Source organism: Chaetura pelagica, unplaced genomic scaffold (genome assembly GCF_000747805.2).
Source record: "Chaetura pelagica isolate M959 unplaced genomic scaffold, ChaPel_1.0 scaffold285, whole genome shotgun sequence".
NCBI classification, from domain to species: domain Eukaryota; kingdom Metazoa; phylum Chordata; class Aves; order Apodiformes; family Apodidae; genus Chaetura; species Chaetura pelagica.
The window spans coordinates 142,742-166,612 of NW_009953481.1; the positions used below are offsets into that span (position 1 = coordinate 142,742).

At 48.8% G+C, this 23,871-nt stretch overlaps 2 protein-coding genes across 2 annotated transcripts; both read left to right on the forward strand.

The window, feature by feature from the left end:
• Nucleotides 1–75: 75 nt before the first annotated feature.
• Nucleotides 76–9,317, forward strand: LOC104389515 (endonuclease domain-containing 1 protein-like). Its single transcript, XM_009998514.1, has 3 exons — nucleotides 76–499; nucleotides 7,892–8,742; nucleotides 9,299–9,317. The coding sequence occupies exons 1-3, from the start codon at nucleotides 203–205 to the stop codon at nucleotides 9,315–9,317; spliced, it is 1,167 nt and encodes a 388-aa protein (XP_009996816.1). The 5' UTR covers nucleotides 76–202.
• A 94-nt stretch (nucleotides 9,318–9,411) lies between these two features.
• Nucleotides 9,412–10,747, forward strand: LOC104389516 (endonuclease domain-containing 1 protein-like). The gene is made up of 2 exons (XM_009998515.1): nucleotides 9,412–9,492; nucleotides 9,614–10,747. Exons 1-2 carry the CDS (start codon nucleotides 9,412–9,414, stop codon nucleotides 10,745–10,747), a joined length of 1,215 nt encoding a protein of 404 aa, XP_009996817.1.
• Nucleotides 10,748–23,871: the final 13,124 nt, after the last annotated feature.

Below are 23,871 nucleotides of genomic sequence, written 5' to 3' on the forward strand. Positions count from 1 at the left end.
GGCATTCCCCGCGCGTGTTCCCCGCGGGACGCGCCCGCTCCCCGCAGGGCTCGGCTGCGGTTGCGTGTTTCATTTCCCTCGCACGCTGCACCCGAATTCCAGACGCTTTCTGGGCGGGCTGCTGCATGGACTCAGAGCACAGGTCCTGTGCCGTACCCAGAGGAGGCGGACGGGGCTTCCCCCGGCTCCGGGGAGCGGGGCCATGGAGACGTCGGTCGTGTTTCTGCTGCTTTGCGCCTCGGTTTTCCCAGGCTTTTCCCAGGGCAGAGTTGTTGGAGAGGATGAACCTGGTTTTGCCGAGTGTAATGTGTTCTTCCCTGGACAAGTCCCACCCGAAGGATTTACGGAGCCTTTCCACGTGAAAATCTGTCAGGAATACAACAAAGAGCCTCGCTTTGCAACCCTCTACAGTACTAAGGACAAAATCCCTCTTTATTCAGCTTTTAAGTATACAAAGCCAGCCCAAAGCAAGGAGGAGAACTGGCTGGTGGAACCACAGGTAAGTCAGCTTTTCCTTTGCTGTAAGGCAAGTGTTCCTGGGGAACATTTCCTCTGGGGTGCAGCTGGGGATGGGATTTTGCAGAGGAGGCAGGAGCTCTGCTTCTTGAACTTGGTTTGATATTAATTTAGCAGAAGCAGAACTTATTTTTGTGCTTGGAACTGAGCAAACAAGTAGTTCCTTGTCCCACAGGGCTTTTAATGAGAGCTGGGAGGGGAGGTCTTGTAAAGTCATCTTGGGCAGCAGCTGATGTGCCTGCCCTGCCCAGGCAGCTCTCACGGGCAGGGAGCACCGCGGGTGGGTACCAGGGTTAAACATCACAGGGTCAAGTTGAAGTTTGTTCTGCTGCCAGCACGATCGCAGTGTTGATAAGGGCTCTTTGGCTTCACTGCACAGGGATAAAACATCCATTCACGGCTCACCAAGTTGATGCTGCAGCTTTTTGTTTTGTCCCTGTGTTCCTGTAGGGATGTGGTCCTATAGGGAAATGAATTAACATGTCCTGGAGCATGCAGGCTGCAGTTGGGTCAGAAATGTGCAGGATAAAATGAATTTCCCCAGAGCCTCAGTGTTTTTTGTCTCCCCTGACACTTGGCATGTTTAAGTAAGTCCTTCAGGTTGCTAAATTTAAAGGAAATCCTTAAAAAATTGCTGGTGCACTCAGACAACTTGTATGGTTTGGTTTACCTCTCCTTTTTTTTTTTTTTTTTTTCTTTTTTTTTCTTTTTTTCTTCCCCCCCAGCCCCTCTTTTTGCCCTGTTTCAGGTTTTTCATCAGCCATGATGGGGACTTTTGTAGCAAACATCAAGCTACCCCCATCTATTGTGCTCAGGAAGGCTGGCAGTGTGCAGGGCTGCCTCATCAGAGCAGGAACTGCTGCAGTATCAGAGCAGCATGTTGGGAGCTGGACATTGCCAGAATCAAGGCTCACTCCTCACCCAGGAGAATGGCTGCCTTGCTAATTTTCCTCATGTGTGGTGATGAGATACTAAGGCCATGAGGTCACAGACAGTGAAGACAGGAGATTCTACATCCCTGTCTTCACCTTGGACTTCCTCCCAGCTCTCTGGGCTGAGTTTTGAGTTGCAGGAGTTCCCAAGGACCTTTTGATCTCTCTTTCCACTTCACAGATGGCTGTGGGAGGCGTCTGCTTGCCCTTTTAAAATAAGGGGAAGCTTTTTGCAGACTCTGCCATTATGAAGTTAAGGAAGGGTGATTAATTTTTAAAGCACAAAGAGGACCTAGGCAAGCTTCTTTGGTCAGTGCCGTGGAGACAGTGAGGCAGAGCAGCAGAGATGAGATCCTTTCCAATATGCCTGAGCCACTGACACTCTTCCTCACCTCTAGGCCCCTTATGTCCTCCTGCTCTTTGTGGTCTGTCTTACCAGACCTGCCCAGATAGCCTTGAAAGCCTTTCCTGCCATGCAGCAGTGGGCAGCTCCAACACATCAGCTTTGGTTCTCCAGCACCCCCCTCCATCTGGCACCCCTGCCCTCCCTGCTCCATCCCTGTTTACCCCTCACCTTGCCATACAATCATAGAATCACTTAGGTTGGAAAAGACCTTCAAGATCATCAAGTCCAACCATTAACCCTACTCTACCAAGTCCAGCACTGGGCCACATCCCCAAGCGCCACATCCAAAGAGCTTTTAAACACATCCAGGGATGGTGACTCAACCACCTCCCTGGGCAGCCTGTCTTAATGCCTGACAACCCTTTCAGTGAAAAAGTTCTTCCTCATGTCTAGTATAAACCTCCCCTGGCACAGCTTGAGGTGATTTTCTCTTGATCTATCACCAGTTACTTGTGAGAAGAGACCAGTGCCTACCTCTTTACAGGCGCCTTTCAGATAGTTGTAGATGGCAATGAGGCCTCCCCTCAGCCTCCTTTTCTTCAGAGTAAATAGCCCTAATTCTTTCAGCCTCTACATAAAAGACTTGTTCTCAAATCTTCACCAGCTTCACTGGACAGTCTCCAGTACTTCAGTGTCCTTCTTGTATTGAGGTGCCCAAAACTGGACACAGCACTTGAGGTGTAGCCTCACCAATGCCAAGTACAGAGGGACAATCACCTCCCTGGTCCTGCTTGCCACACTATTTCTAATCCAGGCCAGGATGCCTTTGGCCTTCATGAACCCCTGGGCACACTTCTGGCTCTTGATCAGTGGCCTAGCAATCAGAACCCCCAGGTCCCTTTCTGCTGGAGAGCTCTCTAGCCACTCTTACCCCAGCCTGTAGCGTTGCTTGGGGTTGTGGCCAAAGTGCAGGACCCAGCACTTGGCCTCGTTGAACTTCACACAGTTGACCTCAGCCCATCAATCTGGTCTGCTCAAGTCTCTTTGTAGAGCCTCCCTACCCTCAGGCAGATCAACACTCCCTCCCAACTTGGTGTCATCTGCAAACTCACTGAGGGTGCATTCTATCTCCTCATTAAGATCATTGATAAAGATACTCAAAAGAAGTGTTGCCAACACTGAGCCCTGAGGAACCCCACTTGTGACTGGCCACCAGCTGGATTTAGCTCCATTCCCCACCACTCTCTGGGCCCAGCCATCCAGCCAGTGTTTTACCCAGCAGAGCAGATGCCCATCCAGGCCATGAGCAGCCAGTTTTATCATCAGAATGCAGTGGGAGACAGTGTCAAAGGCCTTAGGGAAGTCCATGTCTCATACTTCTCCACCTCCTCATTTTCCAGCTCAGGAGACTGGGTGTCATCATCCTTGTCAGCATTACCTAAACCCTGTGTCCCAAACCCTGTGTCTTCTGCCACCAAAATCTACTGCAGCACCAGAAGTAATTGGCCAGGTGTTTCCTTTAGTTGCACTGGAGCAACATCACTCTGAGAGAGGAAATACCAGGGGAAAAAAAAATATGGTGGAAGAATTTGTAGGGGGAAGAAATCAGGACTATGAAAAATTCCTATAACTCAAAAAATAAGCATGTACACCCTCTCAGCCACTGCCAGGCTGGATCTGGGAGGAGAAGGTGGGGAAAAAGATTTCACACCCCTGATGTGTGTTTCTGTCAAAGTCGTGTCAGATGCTTAGGAAAGATCAGATGGCTGCTTAGGAGAACCCACAGTAGCACCTGCTCTGCAGCATAGCCCAAGTGGTTATGTTGCCTCGTTTCTGGGTAATTTCCTTGTCAAGAGAGGGATAGCTGGGTATGAGCAGGCTCAGTTTCACAGTGGCATGTGCTTATGCCTGTGTACATGCACATGAAGATGCAGAAACACAGGAAGCAGAAAGAAATCACTATAAAAACACTCTAAACACTCTCATGAGGGCTTCGGGGCTGTCACATGCCTTTTTTGGGGTAATGATGTAAGTGGTGAGGGCATTGTCTCACTCCCTCCATGCCTACCTCCTCAGGAATGTCTGCCTGGGAAACAAATGTCAAATGTAGTGCAGAGGCAGTAACTGGGTGAGAAGTGCAAGGAATGTCAGTGCCACCCACCACCAATTGGCAGCTGGAAACAGCAAATTAATTCAGCAATTAATGAAAAATTAGAGAGCAGGAAGGGTAGACTGATGAGCAGATTCCTGATGGCTCAGGTCTGAAAACTTGCTTTGTCACAGATCTCCTAGGGGCTAAGAGCAAGACACTTAGGTGGCTTTCCCCTCGTCTCAGTTTGGTTGTATGAAAATCTATGGTTTTGAATCTTTCTGTAGCTTGGAAGGAGATTGAAGACTCTGGAGGTTCTTTTTCTACCCTAATGTATGAAGGGCTGGAAGAATCAGCTTGTGTTTTTGTTTGGTAGATGACTACCACCAGCCAGATGACCAGGGTGGGACTGGCATCACCCACCTATAGTACCTCTGAGCTCCTCTTGCCATCTCTCTTGGTAAACAGTCAAGATAAACAGGTATTTCTGGAGCCACCCATGTGAATGTCCTACAACAGAAACCTTGATGTAAGAGGTACTGTGCCTGCTCCCTGACAAACGAGTCCCACACTAAGGTTAGATGAAATATTTCCACTGCAATCAAAGGTGTAAGCTTGCCTGAGGCAGCAGTGAGGGGAGGGGGATGCTGATGTTCACCTGGATCCTCAGTACAATGGTGGGGAAAGTGGGAGGTAGCAGTGTCCAGCCTTGTTAAATGACCAAACTTGATGGAAGCTGCCTGCCCTAATGCCAGTGTGTTGCTTTCAATCCCCCTCTGCCCCTTCTGTGAGACTGCAACCCTCCCTTAATGAAGCACACCAGTATTGTTAGGTGCTCACATCCATACAGGTGTTCAGATGCATAATTCATCTTTAAATCCCCATCCTATGAATGAGATATTTACCTGTCTGCTTGCATCTTGCCCTTAGCTGTTCCAGGTTATTTGGACAGGTGGCTTGATGGCTGACTCCATGGATGCAGATAGGCTTTGGCAGTGACACAAATGAAAAGCTGTTTGAAGCAGTGAGGAAAGGTATCTGGCAAGATGCAGTGCTGGAGACAGCCTGCCTTTGGGGCTGAGCTGGAGGAGACATGAAAACCGCAGCTACACACGAGTTATTACAAACCATAACATGAGTTATTACAAGCATACCTTGGTGATGTCAGAACCTTACGCAGGAACAGCACACAGCCACATTTTTATCATGGGCTTTTTTAATTGCACCTAAACAATCCCAGTGGTATGTGCAAAAGCCTGCAGCTCAACAGGTAACCAGACATATTTTCTTGATAGGCACCTCAAGCTTTGCATGTGTCAGCTCCTAAACAGAGACAATTAACTCTATACCATCTGCTTCACGTAGGCTGGGAGTGTCTGCCAGGAGGCAGAGCTGACCTGTCTTGGTCCTGTGTGCTCTTGTGGTACAGAACCTCAGCCCTCCTGCAACATTCCCCTTCACTTGTCAAGAAGGCAGAAGGGTCCTGAAGCAGGAAAAGGGCTGCAGTGCTGCCATGGGCATCTCTGCAAGGGTGTCAGGCTCACAAGGGCCATAGCATGAGGGGCAGTTCCCAGGCACAGCCTCACACCCAGGCCTACTCCCTCCTTACCTGTGCCGTGGGGTTAAATGTACCGAGTGCATCCTTTGTCCCCTGGCACAACAGTGTCACCTCATCAGAACAGGGAGAATGGTTTGGGGAGACAGGAAAGGGACAGTGGTTTTGTGGAACATAAAATGTCTGGCCTCATCAGCGACCTGCAGCCTGTGAGTTTGAGCAAGAGGAGCAGAATAAGGCAGCAACGATGCAGGATAAGTCTTTTTTTAAAGGATGCATTTAGAAAAAGCTATGACTTGTGCTTCAGCACGTAGGGCTCCCTGCGATCGTTCCAGTCCTGAAGCAATAAGCACCAGCTGCTTCCAAGCAAAGCGCAAGAACCCTCCTAGCAGGAGGGGGGGCAGTGCAGCCCCTGCAGGGCTGCCCTTGGCACCGTGGGCAGCCGTGGTGCTGAGGGAGCCTGGACGGCAGGGCTGGCTGGTGGCTGTGCTCGGTCCCATGGCCGGGGGATGCACAGCTGCTGCTGGCAGTCGCTGGTGGTATCTCCTCCCCCTGCCTGTCAGCACAGGCTGGCACAGAGCTGCCAGGAGCTGCCACGGCACTAAGGGATGCAAACTCTGGATATGGTTGCAAGGACGTGAGTGGACATCTGTCCAAGTGCTTAGCAGGACAGCCGAGGGAAGAGGAAGGGTGACTGGGAAGTGATTCAAGGTAGAAAATTAATTGTTTGCCATAGATGTCTCCAAAGTACATATCCCATGGTGCAGTAAACAATCCATAGGCCAGGAGCAAAGACAGGGTGTGTAGTTGTGCCAGCACAGTGCTGGGAGCTGAGGTCCACGGCCTCTGAAACAGAAACCAGAGGAGGCCATGACTGCTAGACACTGTCTGCCACCCCTGAGCTTCTACCAACATGCTCACCCTCTAATCTGGGGAAACAATTACAATCTATCTGGCACATCCCCCTGGAGCAGCTGCAGGCAGTGCCAATAGATGTGACTAAGGGACAGGCAGAGCTGTGGACACCTGAGAAATCCCTGAGCAGACCCTGGCATTTAGTGCTGCTGCTCCCACTGCTCATTACCTCCCCATGCCTGGCTCTGTGTGCAGCTCCAGGATGAATTCCTGCTGCAGCAATTACTGCCTCCAGCTCGGCAGCACAGGCAGACACAAGTATGTAGCACAGATTCCATCAAGGACCTGTGGTGATAGTGTCCTTGCCCATGTTACACCAGGAGGTGGGTAGTCATTAAGGGTGAGGTTCAGACTACTAATGACAAGCCCTGAGAAAGCCCCAGCAGCTCATTGCTGTGTCTGTGTCCAAGGCAGGGAGGTTCAGGTCACCTGCCATGGTGCTTGGCTTCATTCTGACTTTTTACACAAGCAGTGTAAGTGTGCAGAGGTAAATGCCTTTGCTAGTGCTTTATATACCTTATATATGCTTACCCCACCTGGAGTACTGTGTCCAGTTCTGGAGCCCACAATACAGGAAGGACATAGAGCTCTTGGAATGAGTCCAGAGAAGGGCCACAAAGATGATCAGAGGGCTGGAGCACCTCTGCTATGGAGACAGGCTGAGAGAGTTGGGGTGTTCAGCCTGGAGAAGAGAAGGCTCTGGGGAGACCTTATAGCACCTTCCAGTGCCTGAAGGGGCTACAGGGAAGCTGGAGAGGGGCTACAGGGAAGTTGGAGAGGGGCTTTTTATTAGGGTGAGTAGTGATGTGAGGGGTAATGGTTTTAAACTGGAAGAGGGGAGATTTAGGTTAGATGTTAGGAAGAATTTACTCACTCTTAGAGTGGTGAGGCACTGGAACAGATTGCCCAGGGAGGTCATGGAAACCCCCTCCCTGGAGGTGCTCAAGGTCAGGTTGGATGGGGCTTGGAGCAACCTGGTCTAGTGGGATGTGTCTCTGCCCATAGAGAAGGGGTTGGAACTAGATGATCTTCTAGGTCCCTTCCAACGCAAACCATCATATGATTCTATGTTGGGTTTTTTTCATGGCTTGGATGCAATAGTTCAGAGGACTGAATTAAGGTGCCATGGTAGGTGCTTAAATGAACTGGGGGTACAACCACCACAGGAGGTGAGAACGTAGCCCTAAATCAAGCCATGTATTGGTCTTAAAAATTTATTCTAGAAAAAACCCCACAAGTTAGCAGCTTGGTGCAGGATGGCTGGTCAGATTCTGGTGGCTGTGTTGTGCTGCAGATTGAACTGGAGAGCAGCAAGAATCCTTTGCAGCCTAAAGCAATGCCCTTGGCAGGGCAGCTAAGTAGATCATATGCTTCTCTGAAGTGCTGCAAGGAAGAAAAGGACCGAATGCAGGATGTGGTCTGAGGCACAGTGTGTAGTACCAGTTACAATGGAGAATATACTTTGAGGTCCATTTTACACATTGCTTTTTAGGAAGGCAAATTGCATCCAGTAACTCTCCTCTTCATTGTGATTTCAGATAGATGATCCAGAAAATGACCTACATGAGATGGTGCATGAAGCTGATATCGCTGGCACTGTGGCCAACCTTGGTGCAAATCAAGCCCTGACCTCAGACTACGTGGACTCTGGTTATGAGAGAGGGCTGCTCAATCCCAGCTCGCTCAATGAGAAGGATTTCCAGATGGCCACTTACACTCTCACAAACGCCGTCCCTCTGAGCCTGTCTCTGAGCAAAAGCTGGCACAGAGACATTGGGACGGTAGTTGAGGAAGCTCTGGTCCCTCACTGCTCCAAGAAGGACCACCTGTATCTCCTTGCAGGTGCAATTCCTTCCAGTGTCCGAGTTAAAGGGAAGGTGTCAGTGCCAGAGACCCTCTGGCTGGCAGCCTGCTGTAATGCTCCAGATGGATGGTCCCTGGGACTAGTGAAAAAAATGAATGATGAAAACAGCTTGGTGGACCTCACGGTGAGAGAGCTGGAGAAGCAGCTTCTAGCAGGAGTTCATCTGTTCAAGGGCAACTGTGGGAAAGACAACCAAAGCCAGGGGAAAACAGAAGCAATACTGCAAGCTGTCAGTCAGATCCGTTCCAGAGAGCAAGTAGGAAGTAGTGACAACCAGGAGGCCAAAGGCAGTGGCTTGGTGAGAAGACTGGCTGGCATCATTGCTACACCTTTCATCAAACTTCTGGAACTCCTCATCTACGTCTTTGTGGAGCTGGTGAAATTTGCATTTTATTTTCTGTGGCTTGTTATCAAGCGGGTTGGTGGTACAGTTCTGGATGGAGTCTACAGCCTGTGCAGCGGGGTGGTGTCCTACCTTAAAGCCATCAGCATGGTGCTCATCAGCATCCCCTATGATCTGGGGAGGTTGGGGTGTTCAGCCTGGAGAAGAGAAGGCTCTGGGGAGACCTTATAGCACCTTCCAGTGCCTGAAGGGGCTACAGGGAAGCTGGAGAGGGGCTACAGGGAAGTTGGAGAGGGGCTTTTTATTAGGGTGAGTAGTGATGTGAGGGGTAATGGTTTTAAACTGGAAGAGGGGAGATTTAGGTTAGATGTTAGGAAGAATTTACTCACTCTTAGAGTGGTGAGGCACTGGAACAGATTGCCCAGGGAGGTCATGGAAACCCCCTCCCTGGAGGTGCTCAAGGTCAGGTTGGATGGGGCTTGGAGCAACCTGGTCTAGTGGGATGTGTCTCTGCCCATAGAGAAGGGGTTGGAACTAGATGATCTTCTAGGTCCCTTCCAACGCAAACCATCATATGATTCTATGTTGGGTTTTTTTCATGGCTTGGATGCAATAGTTCAGAGGACTGAATTAAGGTGCCATGGTAGGTGCTTAAATGAACTGGGGGTACAACCACCACAGGAGGTGAGAACGTAGCCCTAAATCAAGCCATGTATTGGTCTTAAAAATTTATTCTAGAAAAAACCCCACAAGTTAGCAGCTTGGTGCAGGATGGCTGGTCAGATTCTGGTGGCTGTGTTGTGCTGCAGATTGAACTGGAGAGCAGCAAGAATCCTTTGCAGCCTAAAGCAATGCCCTTGGCAGGGCAGCTAAGTAGATCATATGCTTCTCTGAAGTGCTGCAAGGAAGAAAAGGACCGAATGCAGGATGTGGTCTGAGGCACAGTGTGTAGTACCAGTTACAATGGAGAATATACTTTGAGGTCCATTTTACACATTGCTTTTTAGGAAGGCAAATTGCATCCAGTAACTCTCCTCTTCATTGTGATTTCAGATAGATGATCCAGAAAATGACCTACATGAGATGGTGCATGAAGCTGATATCGCTGGCACTGTGGCCAACCTTGGTGTAAATCAAGCCCTGACCTCAGACTACATGGACTCTGGTTATGAGAGAGGGCTGCTCAATCCCAGCTCGCTCAATGAGAAGGATTTCCAGATGGCCACTTACACTCTCACAAACGCCGTCCCTCTGAGCCTGTCTCTGAGCAAAAGCTGGCACAGAGACATTGGGACGGTAGTTGAGGAAGCTCTGGTCCCTCACTGCTCCAAGAAGGACCACCTGTATCTCCTTGCAGGTGCAATTCCTTCCAGTGTCCGAGTTAAAGGGAAGGTGTCAGTGCCAGAGACCCTCTGGCTGGCAGCCTGCTGTAATGCTCCAGATGGATGGTCCCTGGGACTAGTGAAAAAAATGAATGATGAAAACAGCTTGGTGGACCTCACGGTGAGAGAGCTGGAGAAGCAGCTTCTAGCAGGAGTTCATCTGTTCAAGGGCAACTGTGGGAAAGACAACCAAAGCCAGGGGAAAACAGAAGCAATACTGCAAGCTGTCAGTCAGATCCGTTCCAGAGAGCAAGTAGGAAGTAGTGACAACCAGGAGGCCAAAGGCAGTGGCTTGGTGAGAAGACTGGCTGGCATCATTGCTACACCTTTCATCAAACTTCTGGAACTCCTCATCTACGTCTTTGTGGAGCTGGTGAAATTTGCATTTTATTTTCTGTGGCTTGTTATCAAGCGGGTTGGTGGTACAGTTCTGGATGGAGTCTACAGCCTGTGCAGCGGGGTGGTGTCCTACCTTAAAGCCATCAGCATGGTGCTCATCAGCATCCCCTATGATCTGGGGAGGGTCATCGTCAACATCTGCCTGGGCTTCCTGCAAATTGTTCAAGATGTGGTATTCCTCACCTACCGGATCCTGTGCATCCCCTTGGGGTTTGCCCTTCACCTCGTTGCTTTCCCTTACCACTCCATCTGTGCCATTCCCTCTGTCCTAAAAGACATGGCTGCTGGGATTGGAGGCACCTTCTCACTAGTCATCGATGCCACAGCTGCAGTCCTGCATGGCTTTTACTACCTGGCTGGTCACATAGTCAAACGGTTTGTCCCTAAAGGCTCCTCTGATGACTGATGGGGATGGAAACCAAGGCTGCAAAGACACGGACTCAGGGAGGAGTGGGAAAAAGCTTTAAGATACGTGGCCAAATGCTATCAGTTTTGTTCTGGTATTTATTGTAGTGACATTAATAATAATGAAATGACTGGGGAGGAACGGGGAGGGCTGAGGTAACGTTGCTGGGGGTGCCACCACTGTAACTCAAGGTGTGTCTGTTGTTAAGTGTTGGGGTTTTATGGGTGCAGGCCACAAATTTTCTGTGATTTGCAGATGCTTCCTCTGGGAGATGCATGTTAAATGTGGTACAAGGTTACTTCTTTCTGGCTATGATAACACTGAGAACTATGCACTGGCAGCGAGCTCTGCAGAAGCCCGTCCCTGCCAGGGAGGAGGTGGTGGTCAAAGGAGGATTTTAGTTATGGAGGGTTTTCTGGGACTTGGAGAAAGGAGAAGGAAGCATGCGTGCAAGGACTTATGGCTGGGAAACAGGAGGCAGCAGGGCATGATGGGAGCAAGGTCCTGCTTTTTGTTGCACTGCTCATTGAATCAAGGTGGAAGGGATGCAATCCACTGGTGAAAGGGATGCAACCAGATGTATCTCATAGTCATCAGGTCTTTCCAGGCAGCTGAAATCACATGGATCTTGCTGTAAGGAAAGACCTACTGCATGTTACTTTGCATGGTGGGAAAACATTTTCCCTTAGCTGTACCAAGGCTATCTTCCCAAAACCCTTCCTTGCTCTCTGGTGACCACTGAAGGCTTAAGTCCTGAAGCTTCAAGACATGGCATTCCCTGAAGGTATAAGCCCTGAATGTCCCAACCATGAAGCCCTTGTGCCTGCTCTGAAGCCCAGCAGCATCTGAGAGTCACGCTTTTGGCTTTGAATCAGATGCCTCCTGCCATGCCTCCCTTGAGAGCTGACAGCTCCCCAGGCACACAGTGTATTCACATGCCCAAGATCTCAACGAGATGATGCCCAGGCTGCAATAGGTACCACCACAGCTGTCCTCCTGAGGCTTGTTTTGAAAGCACACCTTGCTGGGAAAAAATTATGCTCCTGGGTTTCCTCTAGGGCAGAAGAAAAGCAGCTCTTCCCATCAGTCTGGGATTGTGGCAGGGACTTCCCTACAGAAAGAGGACATGGGAGAGGAGATGCATAGGGAGCATGGGAGGGATTTTGCTGCTTTTGCACAGGCTGATTTGGTGTTTTCACAGCCCCTTCCTGGAGGCAGAGTTGGAACTGGGCAGGAGCCAGCCCTGGGCAGGGCAGGTGGGTCCCCTCTGTGCTGTGCTGGGAGTGCAGCTGGCCTGGGGGACATGAAGGAAGGTAGTCTTGCAATCAGGAGAGAAAAGGCAGAGGAAATAGGAGACTCATGGTGAGTTACCTGCACTCGGAGGTCCTGGCAGCACTCATGGAAGAGACCACCCACGAGAGGAAGAGAGGTCTGCATGGCTGCTGCAGATGCAGGAACCATCATGGTGAAGCTCAACATGACCCCAAACAGCAAAGCCTTTTGCTGGGCATTTCCCTTTCTAAGCTGATTTTGGAAATCTGGAGTAGGGAAGAAGTGGTTGCACCCACAGAGGGAGATCTGGGGTGCAGCACTTATTTTCTTCTACATGGCTTGTCCTCTCTGCTCGCTCCTCACCCCTTTTCCTCACTGGTATGAGCCAGGACCTCCCACATCTGGGACACCAGAGCTGGGTCACGTGTGGAGGATTTTCAGGGAACCATCAAGGGGTTGCAGCTGGATGAGGGAGAGGCACAGGGACACCTGGCACTGCTGGAGGAGAGCACAGGTTTGCTGCCATTCCTCAGGGTTTGGCTCAGCATGGGGCTTTGGATCTCTTGATGCAGTTGCCTGCAGGAGGGAGGATCTGGGTCTCAGCACCATTTGCTGTGGCTGGACTCCGAGGCATTTGAGAGTCCTACTTAAATAGATCCTTCCCTTCACCCCCACCTCTGTCCCTCCTTCCAGCATCTGGTGGTTGTGGGTCCCTGATCTGCCTTAGCATTCCATTAGGAGTCCCAGGGGTGTGCAAGCTGGTGCTGCCATCTCTGAGGGGGGCTGTGTTGGTGGTGGCCAGTCCTGTGTTGAAGAAAGGCTAATTACTCAACACAGCAGCTTCACCTCCAAGCCTCATGCTGCCTGCAGCAAGGTTGCAATGGGGGGATGGAGTCAGAGGGAAAAGGAGATGTGGCTCGTTCATGGTGGTGACAGGGGTGGCATTCATGCAACCAGCTGTGTGTGCACATCCCAGAGCAGGTGGCACCCTGTTTAGCAATGATGTTAATGGCATTGGGGATGCCAATGATGAGGATGAGATGGGGAGGCAGTGGGATGAGCGAGCAGAGAGGATGACACCTTGTCTTACCTTTTGTGGGTCACAGCTGGTTTGTGGAAAAAGAGAGGCTGCTCACAAGCAGCATTGGCTTTGCTCAAAAGGCAAGTCAGCTTTTGTGTGCTGGGGTGTGTAGCTGGGTGAAGCCGGTGGTATTTTACACATCCCTCCTTTGCCTTGGAGCTGTTTGTTCAGGAATTTCAGGTGCAAGGGGCAAGATCCAGGTTGCTCCCAGCAGCCTGCTGATGCTCTCCAAACCAAACTTTGCATCAGTGCCTCAAATGTGCCTTTCCTACTGCAGATCCAGGTGTAGAACTGGTTTCCCACTCCTTTGTGAGACTGTGTCCCAGCCTCTGCACTCCTCTCATGCCACATGGCAGCTGTCAAGGCAGGAGAGCAGCCAGCTGAGGTCCCAGGACATGCCAGGGTAGGGTGACAGTGGTGCCAGCCTGGAGGACCCCGGGTCTCTGGCAGCCTCTGAAGGCATTTGTGGTGGCAGAAGCTTTCAAGTGCAGCTCAAGCATTGGGGAGAAGGTACCTTCCCCCCCAGCTGCCTGTCTCCTGCCTTCTGCCTGGCCTTGTCTCTGACCCACCTCAGATGAGCAGCACTGCAGAGTGGCCAGTGATGTGCTTCTCAGGGTTCCTTCACCCAAAGCAGCTTCCTCACACCTTAACCCAGCAGCCCCCCACATCCCAGCTCCACCAGCAGCTCCACTGCACCCCCGGTCACAGCAACACATGGGAGCTCATGTGCTGAGAAGCAGCAAAGCTGGAGCACCTCGGGAGCTCTGCGTTGCCACATCTCCCCCACCTTTGCTACCCAGCCTCGCTCGGGACAGGCCAGCAGGTCTCCTTGCTGCAACCGTGTCTTCCCACCACTTCAAGGTGGACAGTCCTTGAAATCTAGGGGGCTGCAGCACTGCAGGATTTGGGCAGATGTGGAGCGATGGTGTTAAAACTGTTTTGACTGACTCTGATTCCAAAGGCCAAGAACCGCAACCAGCACCGGGCACTTTCCTTCCGTGCCGCAGGTCTGAGCAGGTGATGGGAAATCTGCCTCCAACGCTGAGCAGTCATAACGGAGCAAGCAACATCCTGCTACAAACTAACTATTGTTTGAGATTATTCTTATCTGGGCATGATTTATGGCTTCTGAGCTTTACTCTATCCTTGGAAACATATGGCTTCAACAAAATAAAAGTTACTTTTCCAAAGAGGGGCTGGTATCACGTTTCTGTCGTTGCTGCAAACAAGATAATGCAACCCAGGGTGCCCTGACTAATCAGGAAAGCACCCGCAGCACAGTTGCTCTTTGTTACAGCTTGACATCTGATATTAATTGCTCTTTTGTGCTTTTAAAACACCTTTCCTCTCTCAAAGCATTTTAAAAAGAGTTAATTCCTTAAGCTTCAGAATGTATAGGTAAAAGCAGAGGGGTTGCAAGCAGTGGATTCAGCTCTGTGTGCCCCAAAGAAGGTGGAGAGGGGATTTTTTTTTTTGTCCTTGTGAGATGCACCTGAGGTGCACCATGACAGCCAGTTTGGTTACAGAAAAATCACATCAGATCAGGATGATTCTTCGCAGCTGACAGGGAGAAACTCCTCCTTCTGTGATGCCATTCCCTTGCCCAGTTTCATCCTGACTTTAAAAGGAGAAGCACTCTCTAAAAGTGGTAGTTTTCCTCCTCTGACAGGATAGAGATCTGGGGATCACTATACCAGATGTTGACACCTGCATTTTGGAGGTACCTGTGGGCAGATGAACCCCTCCAGCAGAGCCTGCATTCCTCTCGGATCTGCAGGAACTCATGTGAGACACTAGAACAGGTTGCCCAGAGAAGTTGTGGCTGCCCCATCATTGGAAGTGGTCAAGGTTGGGTTGGATGGGACTCCTGCCTCAACCAGCTCACCCAACGCTTCAACACAGGGTCTCTGTACACCTTGAGGTGACCCGTCTCTGCTGCATTCACCCTGGGGCTGGGCACTAACAGCAACCCCAGCAGCACGGTCCCTAGGTCACAGCCCTTGGTTCAGGTCCTCTGTGTGGACCTCTGCTGCCATGGCACATTTCAGAGCTGTTCACCTCTGTGTGGAGCTCCACCACCAGCTCTGTACCTCCCTCTGCCCAGGGAGCTGCTCCAGTTGGGCAGGGAACCAAGCCACGCTGGTTCATAGGTTATCTCTCCAGCTTAGTCAGTGCCAGAAAATGGAAAAGCTGTCAGAAAACAATCACCAGTGCAACTTATTTGGTCAGGAAGGATTGCCTGGGAGCAAGGAGCATGAGGTGTGTCTGGGACGTGATTTTTAGCAAGGTTGCAATTCTGCTGGGTTTGGGACAATTTCTGTCTGTTGCATGGTCTGCAAAACTGTTGGACTTACTTCAGTTTGGGAATGGACCTCACACTGGGCAACATCTGCCATTGATTTCCACAGAACTGGTATTTCCAGCCAAGCAGAAAGTCCTACAGACTTTCCAGAGGTGTTAGTGTTACAGCTGGTTGGCAAATCTCCAAAGAAATATATCCTGTCAGAATGGGGTGATTTGTCAGAGATGGTTCATGGCAATTTATTGCTTTTAGTGGAAAAGATTTTTCAGGTCCAGGCTGGAACAAGAACCAGAATAATCCAAGAGCAGGCCAAGATCTGGATTAGAGGTTTGGACATGGACATTCAGGACCCACTCCTGCCTAAAGCCAGGCCTGGCACATGAATGTGGCTGTCTCTGTTTTAGAGGGTTGCCCTGACAGCCATGGCTCATCTTACCTTATGTCTCCTCCCATTTGTAAGGGTGAAAAAAACCCTCTTTCCTTTCTAAAATTACTGAAATTGTGATCATGGTCCTGGGAGATAGAAGCCATTTTCCACTGTGCCAGCAGCCAAGCTGCCTTTAAAGATGAAGTAGTGGCTCCAAATTCCTCTGCAGTATTATCTCATTAATAAATTATATGTTTAAAATTGATTTAACCTGGTGGAGAATGGACATTTGGAGCAGATGTCACTGTGTTCACTGCTGTGATGTGGATTTTGCTGAACTTTCCAGTGTCTGCTGGTAGAAGATGGTTATGGACCAAAGCTAGGAACTGCAGCAGGTGGGCACAGTGATACTAGTGGGCAGGGGAGAAACCATGGTAGACCCGTCACTGGTGGGAGAAGAACAGCAGATGGATGGGATGTTTCAGACTAGATTTAAGGAAGAATTGTTTTACGATGAAGGTGGTGAAGCACTGGAACAGGTTGTCCAGAGAGGTTGTAGATGCCCCATCTCTGGAAACATTCCAGATCAGGTTGGACAGAGCTTTGAGCAACCTGATCTATTTGAAGATGTCCCTGTGTATTATGGGGGCTTTGGACTAGGCCTTTGAAGGTCTCTTCCAACCCAACTATTCTCTGATTCTATGAAACCAAGTGGCTGGTAGCTATGAAAAGTAATGGCTGGGACGGGGTCTCTGCTTGGTCCTGACATCAAAAAGCTGCTGAGATGAGTGGCTGATAGTGCTTGTCCTATCCACCATAGAGACCTTTGAGGTGTCCACTGATGTGGGTCACCCAGATGACTGTGTAGGTGGGATGGATGGTCTTTCCTACAGCCCCTTGGAAGGCTCTTGGGTCATTAAGTCCTTCCATGTGGGTAGCAATGCTAGGGGGGGCTGACACCTCTTGAGTGCTGCTGGAAATGACCCGCAGTGCTTGCAGCCATATCTGGGTGCTGGCAGGGAACTGCGTGTGGTCCTGTTGCTACAGATGGGATTAACCACCATGTGTGCCTCAAACCCTGTGAGTTGGCCTGACCTGTGTGGGGAGATCCCATCCCCCAAAGAACTTGCCCACAATTTTTTGAGTTCATGGAAAACATGCATATTTGTGGGGTGGCTGAGTCCATCCTTCCCCCTCAGGCTTCTGTGGGATGTAACTGTACAGCTCTGCACTGGGACTGATAGTCTGCACTTGAAAAAACCACTGCCTCTGCAAAACTGGGGTAGTTGTTTGGTGTGCAGCAAAGGGGCTGCCTGCTGAAGCATCCGTGGGAACACGGTGCCCAGTGGCTGCAGAAGAGGTTTAACTCATAATGATTAGAATCTGGTGTCAGGGAGGTGCAAATAAATGGTCTCTGAGGCTCACCATCCCACCAGTAGACAGCTAAGGAGAAAGGGTGACAGCTCAGATGCCAGATGTCATGAAGGTCTAGGGAACAGGTGCTTGGCCTCCAGCAATGGAGGATAGTTTTGTCCTTTCCCAGGTCCTGTAATGCCACAAATCATCCCCCTAAACCTAATCAGAGGGAGGTTGGTCGAGGTCAGTGCACCTGGAAACCTGGTACCTCTCCTTTGTTTTTCTCAGGAGTGCATTCAAAGTCTCACTCCTTGACACATTCCAAGCTGTGAGCAGATGGAGATGCTCAGCACTGAAGCACATTCCTGCAACGTGCCCTGCTGGCAGTGCTGGGGACACAGCACTGAGGTTCTGGACCTCTGCACCTGTGGGGATTTGCATTCAGGTCCACTGATGAGAGCAGGTAAAGATGCCTCCAGCTGAGCTGCTGCTGTTTTCTGCAAAAATTGAATTTTTCTTGGTAGCTGTTTTTTTGGTGTTTTGAGGGTTTTTTTCCACCCAGTGGGAAAACTGAAAGAAAAAACCCCGGGGTTACCTTAAATCTAAGAAAAAAATGTTTTCAGCTGAACTTTCCAGTATCTCTGTGCGCTGGAGTTTAATCCCCTGTGAGCTGAATGCTGCAACCCAACCCTGTTTCCCCTGACACAGAGGGTGGAGGCGGATGAGACTCCCCCAGCAGATGATGCAGGGCAGATGTCACCCTCTGGTGGAGTCTCTCGGTGTCTCCACCGGTTGCACAGGAAGCCATGACAGATTAGCGAGGTACTTTAGCAAGGCAAGTTAAAAGCCTGTGTTCAGGCAGTATCATCTCCCCAGCCCATCTCGTCTTCTCCTGGGGCTTTCAGTGCCTCAACAGAGGCGCTGGACCATGAGGAGAACACGGGTAAGGTGGTCTGGGATGAAGGTAAACCCTCTTTGAAATCAAGTCCTGTGCTGGTGGGTGCACATCAGCAGCAGTGAGTGGTGTTAGTGCTTGGTAGAGGATAAGATACACCCCAAACACCACATCACACACCATGCATTTTTCAGGACCTATGTTCACATAGATTAAATACCATTTTTATCTATATCTAACTATGTATAGATTCAATAATACACGTATTAAATAATAGATTAAAAACCAGGACAAGGGCATGGAGGGGAATGACTCTTCCAGAACTGGATCTCATCTCAAAACACAGGATCCTCTGCTCCAGAGACATGTTCCTCAGCATGTGGCAAATGACAGCTCGAACAGGAGACAGGTTTTATCCATTTTATTTAACCAATGAAATTCCTACTGATAACAATGAAAGTAATTTCAGCAAGTATAAATGCGATACAGTTTTAAACAAACCCCATTGTTCCGTACCTATAAATAGATTTTTCAAAACCTCATAAAAAGTGCAGATTTATGAATTGCTGTTAAAATGTTAATACATGATTCCTTTGTTTAAAAATGCGTTTTTGTCTCTTAACTCACAAAAAAAAAAGAAAAAAGAAAAAAAGAAGTTCCTTCTGCATCTGTTCAGATGAATTCAAGTTGGGTAACTTAAAAACTAACAAAAGTCACACACACAAAAATAATCCATCCCACTAGGTCAGTCTGTTGCTCTGCAAAAAAAAACCACAACAAAACAAAACAAAAAACAAAAAACAACCCCAACCCAACCAGCAACAATAGAAAAAAATAAATGAAGAAAGCTGCTGTGGAAACCCACAGTGAGCTCCTAGCAGCTGCCTCACCTTGCAGGCAAACCTCCTGCGAAAGCACAGAGAGCACAGAGGCTGTGGCACATCTCTGGAGCTCAGGGCAGGTGGTGGCCCAGGAGGCAGGACAGGTGGGGGATGTGCCACCTGCCCGTGGGATGCTGTAGGGACCCAAGGAGCTTCCCCACTCCATGGTGATGGGACGGAGCAGCAGGATCAGAGCTTTGTCCTTATTCCCAAAACACCTGTGTGGCCAAGAAGAAACTGACAGCTGCTGGGCTGGGTACAATTTACCCCCTGTCCAGAGGGTGAGAGGTGGGAGATGCAATGAAACACCGACCCCTGGGCACTGCCCTGCTCTGCCCTGCCTGCCCCCCAGGCAAGGGGGCTTAGACCCACAGCTGCCCAGACGGAGCTAACACCACTTCTCACCCCCGACATGCCAGGCTCTGCAGACAGCAAACCAGGGGCTGATTTTTGCACTTGAGAGGCTTGGAAGCTTCTCAGCTGCAGAAACACCGTGCCCAGTGCCTGGTCTATCCATCCGTCCCACACCAGCACGGCTCCTGTTCTCCTGGGCACTGGTGAGGGGACCATGGGGGGCAACAAGCATCAGGCTTTGGGGCATGGGGGGCTGAAACACACGCCTCACCCCAACCTCCCTGACCTTTGGGTCCAAATGTGGCCCAAAGCAGGGCAGCCGTGCAGCTCGGCCTGTGCTTCTCACAGAGAGGGGCTCAGCTCACCCACCATCCAGCGAGACCTGCCGGGGGGCCTCTCCCTATCTACAGTGGTATTTCATCTACAGCAGGGTCTGTTTAGCAAGAGCAGTTTAAAGTGGCTATGTTCATCAAGTTTGCTACTTTATGAATTTAAAAAAAACAACAAACCAACAACAAAACAAAAAAAAAACCAAAACAAACCCCAACAACTATAAATACAAAGACTCTCACACACCAGACACTTGCAGCCTGCGTGACTCAGAAACCGCATCAATATTCTGTTAAAAAGCTTATTCTACTTAAAACTATACATAGTACAAGAGACTGAAAAGTGGCAGTCGTGTCTGGGCACGCTGCCTGCCCCAGGGTGGCCCACAGTCAGGTGCTTCCTAAAAAAATCAAGGAGTTACAGTAACACAGCACAGGACTGCAAAGCCGATCACAGCTTCTGCTTACACGGCATATGAAGTACCAGAGGGAACACAAGAAAGAACTGGTGTTAATACTGATGGATTAAAGAGTAACTATAAAGATCAAAACAGACGTTCACAGCATGCTACATATATTGCTCACAATTTTTTTTCTTTAGGGTGAAAAAAAAAAAAAAGAGGCTAATACAAAACAAGGAGTTGGTAGTCTGGTTTTCAGTTATGTTGAATAGAAAGATAAAGCATATACATTCATCGTGTGGCTTTCCAGCAAAAGGAGAAAAGGGTAAAACCAAGAGATTTCAAGTTTACAAAATTCCTGTTTTTTTAAGCTACAGTTTATATCCAGTTCCGGTCACAGTCATGAAAGTATTTCTGACTGCATCGCCTTGCCAAGTCCAAGGGCTGTACCCTAATTATTATTATTTTTCCCCTAAAAGCTGCATCTCCCACCACCCGAAGCGAGCTGCTCCTGCAGCCACCTGGGTACATGGCAGCTGGGCTGGAGGGAAGAGGCTTGGGTCTGGTGGCACGACATGAGCATGAAGTGGGGAATGAGAAACAGTTTTGGACCGTGCGTGTCTGAACCTGCTGCTGTCGCTGCTGCCCAGACCCCTCAGCTGGAGACATGATGCATGGTGATTCACCCATTTTGTCTGAAAGCTCCCTTCATAGGGCTGATGGGGGCAAGAAAATGGAATACGCTGCCTGCCCCAGGGTGGCCCACAGTCAGGTGCTTCCTAAAAAAATCAAGGAGTTACAGTAACACAGCACAGGACTGCAAAGCCGATCACAGCTTCTGCTTACACGGCATATGAAGTACCAGAGGGAACACAAGAAAGAACTGGTGTTAATACTGATGGATTAAAGAGTAACTATAAAGATCAAAACAGACGTTCACAGCATGCTACATATATTGCTCACAATTTTTTTTCTTTAGGGTGAAAAAAAAAAAAAAGAGGCTAATACAAAACAAGGAGTTGGTAGTCTGGTTTTCAGTTATGTTGAATAGAAAGATAAAGCATATACATTCATCGTGTGGCTTTCCAGCAAAAGGAGAAAAGGGTAAAACCAAGAGATTTCAAGTTTACAAAATTCCTGTTTTTTTAAGCTACAGTTTATATCCAGTTCCGGTCACAGTCATGAAAGTATTTCTGACTGCATCGCCTTGCCAAGTCCAAGGGCTGTACCCTAATTATTATTATTTTTCCCCTAAAAGCTGCATCTCCCACCACCCGAAGCGAGCTGCTCCTGCAGCCACCTGGGTACATGGCAGCTGGGCTGGAGGGAAGAGGCTTGGGTCTGGTGGCACGACATGAGCATGAAGTGGGGAATGAGAAACAGTTTTGGACCGTGCGTGTCTGAACCTGCTGCTGTCGCTGCTGCCCAGACCCCTCAGCTGGAGACATGATGCATGGTGATTCACCCATTTTGTCTGAAAGCTCCCTTCATAGGGCTGATGGGGGCAAGAAAATGGAATTCAACAGCAGCATGTTTTTCTCAGGCAGAAGTAAATGATTCCCTTCCCCTGCTCCATCTGTAGAGTAAGGAAAGGGTCTCAGTTCTTGTCCAACAGAAGCCCTCTGGACACCTGGGAAAGAGGCATCTTCTGCCATCTCCCTACACACAGACATACTCAAGGATCTCTCAGACACACTGGTGAAGTTCCCTCAACTAACCAACATGTCAACTTCTTCCACACTGCTTGTGTCCCCTTAGGAATGCCTGTGGTTTACACCTTCTGATGCTGACAGACAGCATGGCTTGCTCCCCACAATTGGTATATTAATTGGCACCTTCAATACCATCTCTAACTACTGTAGGGAACAAGAGCAGAATTCAGATTTCTATTCTCCACGAGCCCTGATGATACTCAGTACCTGCAGGAACATCCAAGCCTGCCTACATCTCCAGCAGCCACTCCATGGCATGCATTTGCTTATCTCATATATAACCAAAAAACCCAAATCCACTTGTTCCAGATGCCAGCCACAGTCTGCCTGGCTGCACGGCACCCGAGAAGTTGCCAACCCAATGGTTCTGTAAGCCTGGCACAAGAAGACCTCAAATTCCCCATTAGATGTCCCTCTAAGAGACCTACACAGCTGAGCAGCTCAGACATGGGGAGTTTTGCCACAGAAAGCATTTCCTTAGTGGATCCACTGGATTATTACTGTAACTCCAGAGATGGGATCTGATATGCTACTGGCAAATGCTACCTACAAGTTGTAAGCAAGTACTGAGTGTCATCCTTTCAAACCAGATTTAGAATTTTTCTGTCCAGAAATAAACTATTATGGCAACTAAGTGTTTCTGACCATGAGAAAGACCCTCTGAACTTAACAGCAAATGGTGAAACAGGAACCTAGCATGGGTGTACAAGGTTAAGGCTAAGGAGGTTGTCCCTACATGACTGCTAGGGGTTGTGAGTTGAGAAGACAGGAAGCACTTGAATGCAGGGTGGTGGCAGGTTGGAAAATGACTATTTTGCTCCTGGTGAGCAGCAGGAGGATTAAATGTCTGCAAGAGAGACCTGATGTGTGTTGGAGGAGCAGCAGCATGACCTCATGCCAGGAAATGTGCTCTAAAGGATAAATTAACACTGATCAAGATGCTCCTAAATTTCCTCATACTACTGTGCTCTCTCCATCTTCCACACCTGTCATCTATGCAGCAGGTATGAAATGCTAAATTCACTTTTCATTTGGATATAAAAATTTTCATTTACAAATCCCAAATGTGGAAAAGCTGGTGGATGCATCTCTTCAGACAAATGTAGTGCTGGGGGACATCAGGGAGAAAAAATCTGGAGTTCAGATAATGAAAACTGACATTTTTGTCCAGCTCTTGGAGTTATTGCTAATGGCAAACCAACTCTTACAGGTTTATGTTCAGATCAGCCTGGGAAAGTTAATTTGCAATGAACCCACTCCCCTCTCTCTCCATGTTGTGCAACATCACCCCTTATTTATGGGAGAAGGATCCAAAACTCTAAGGAAAGTAACTGAAAGTACATAACTTGAAATCAAGAAGATATAGAGTATTTCATTTGGGTCAAAACTTTTTAGTCCAAGCATATGCTCTCCACTTGCTACCACAAATATATCTTGTCTGCAAGCAGAGGTTAAATAATGCAGCTCTTCTAAAAGGGATGCCAAACTCTGGAACACGAGCCTGAAATGCATGCCTATGTTCATGTAAAACACACATGCATGAGAAACATTGAGAACCTGTTCTGCAAGAGCAGCAGCTTACAGTTTAACTGCTTTGGGAAAGATTTCTCTAAGCCTCTACCAAGTGCCCAAAACAACCCATTTCATTAACAATCGCTGCAAATCACATGGATCTGTTACACATTATTCCTGTAATCTCTATGGAAATAAATTGTTTTCTATTGAATTTAGGTGACTAAGTATGTTTAAAAATTGGACTCAAAGATGCACCTTGGAGGATTTTGCTGAGTGCCTAGGTGCTTAAATTCCCATTGAAATTTAGGAAACTAGCTGTTTTTCCAAACCCCATGAAAACACCTATCAACATCACTATGAACAAAAATACTTTTGAAGAATAACTGATGCTTTGACCTTTTGCACTGAAGTAACAGAGAAACAAAATGTTTTCCTTTTTGCTCTTTTCTGATCTGTTCTAAATTTATAGAAACCTTCATTTATATTTTTTATAGTCACTGATTTTTCTGTCCTTAAACTTTTTGTAATATACAGGAAGAGCTGATAGTGGCAATTCTTGAACTCCTGAAAATACATCCTTTTGAAGTATTTTGGACAAAGAATGTATGTTTCAGTTCAGTCTTGATGAAAACAAGTCCCTCTACAGATCACCAAAATTC

Bases quoted from the DNA above. Each gene is read 5' to 3' on its own strand.
- LOC104389516 (XM_009998515.1), top strand. From the start codon at position 9,412: ATGCCCTTGGCAGGGCAGCTAAGTAGATCATATGCTTCTCTGAAGTGC. The intron at 9,493-9,613 runs GTCTGAGGCACA...TTGTGATTTCAG, and splicing joins AGGACCGAATGCAGGATGTG to ATAGATGATCCAGAAAATGA.
- LOC104389515 (XM_009998514.1), top strand. From the start codon at position 203: ATGGAGACGTCGGTCGTGTTTCTGCTGCTTTGCGCCTCGGTTTTCCCA. The intron at 500-7,891 runs GTAAGTCAGCTT...TTGTGATTTCAG, and splicing joins ACTGGCTGGTGGAACCACAG to ATAGATGATCCAGAAAATGA.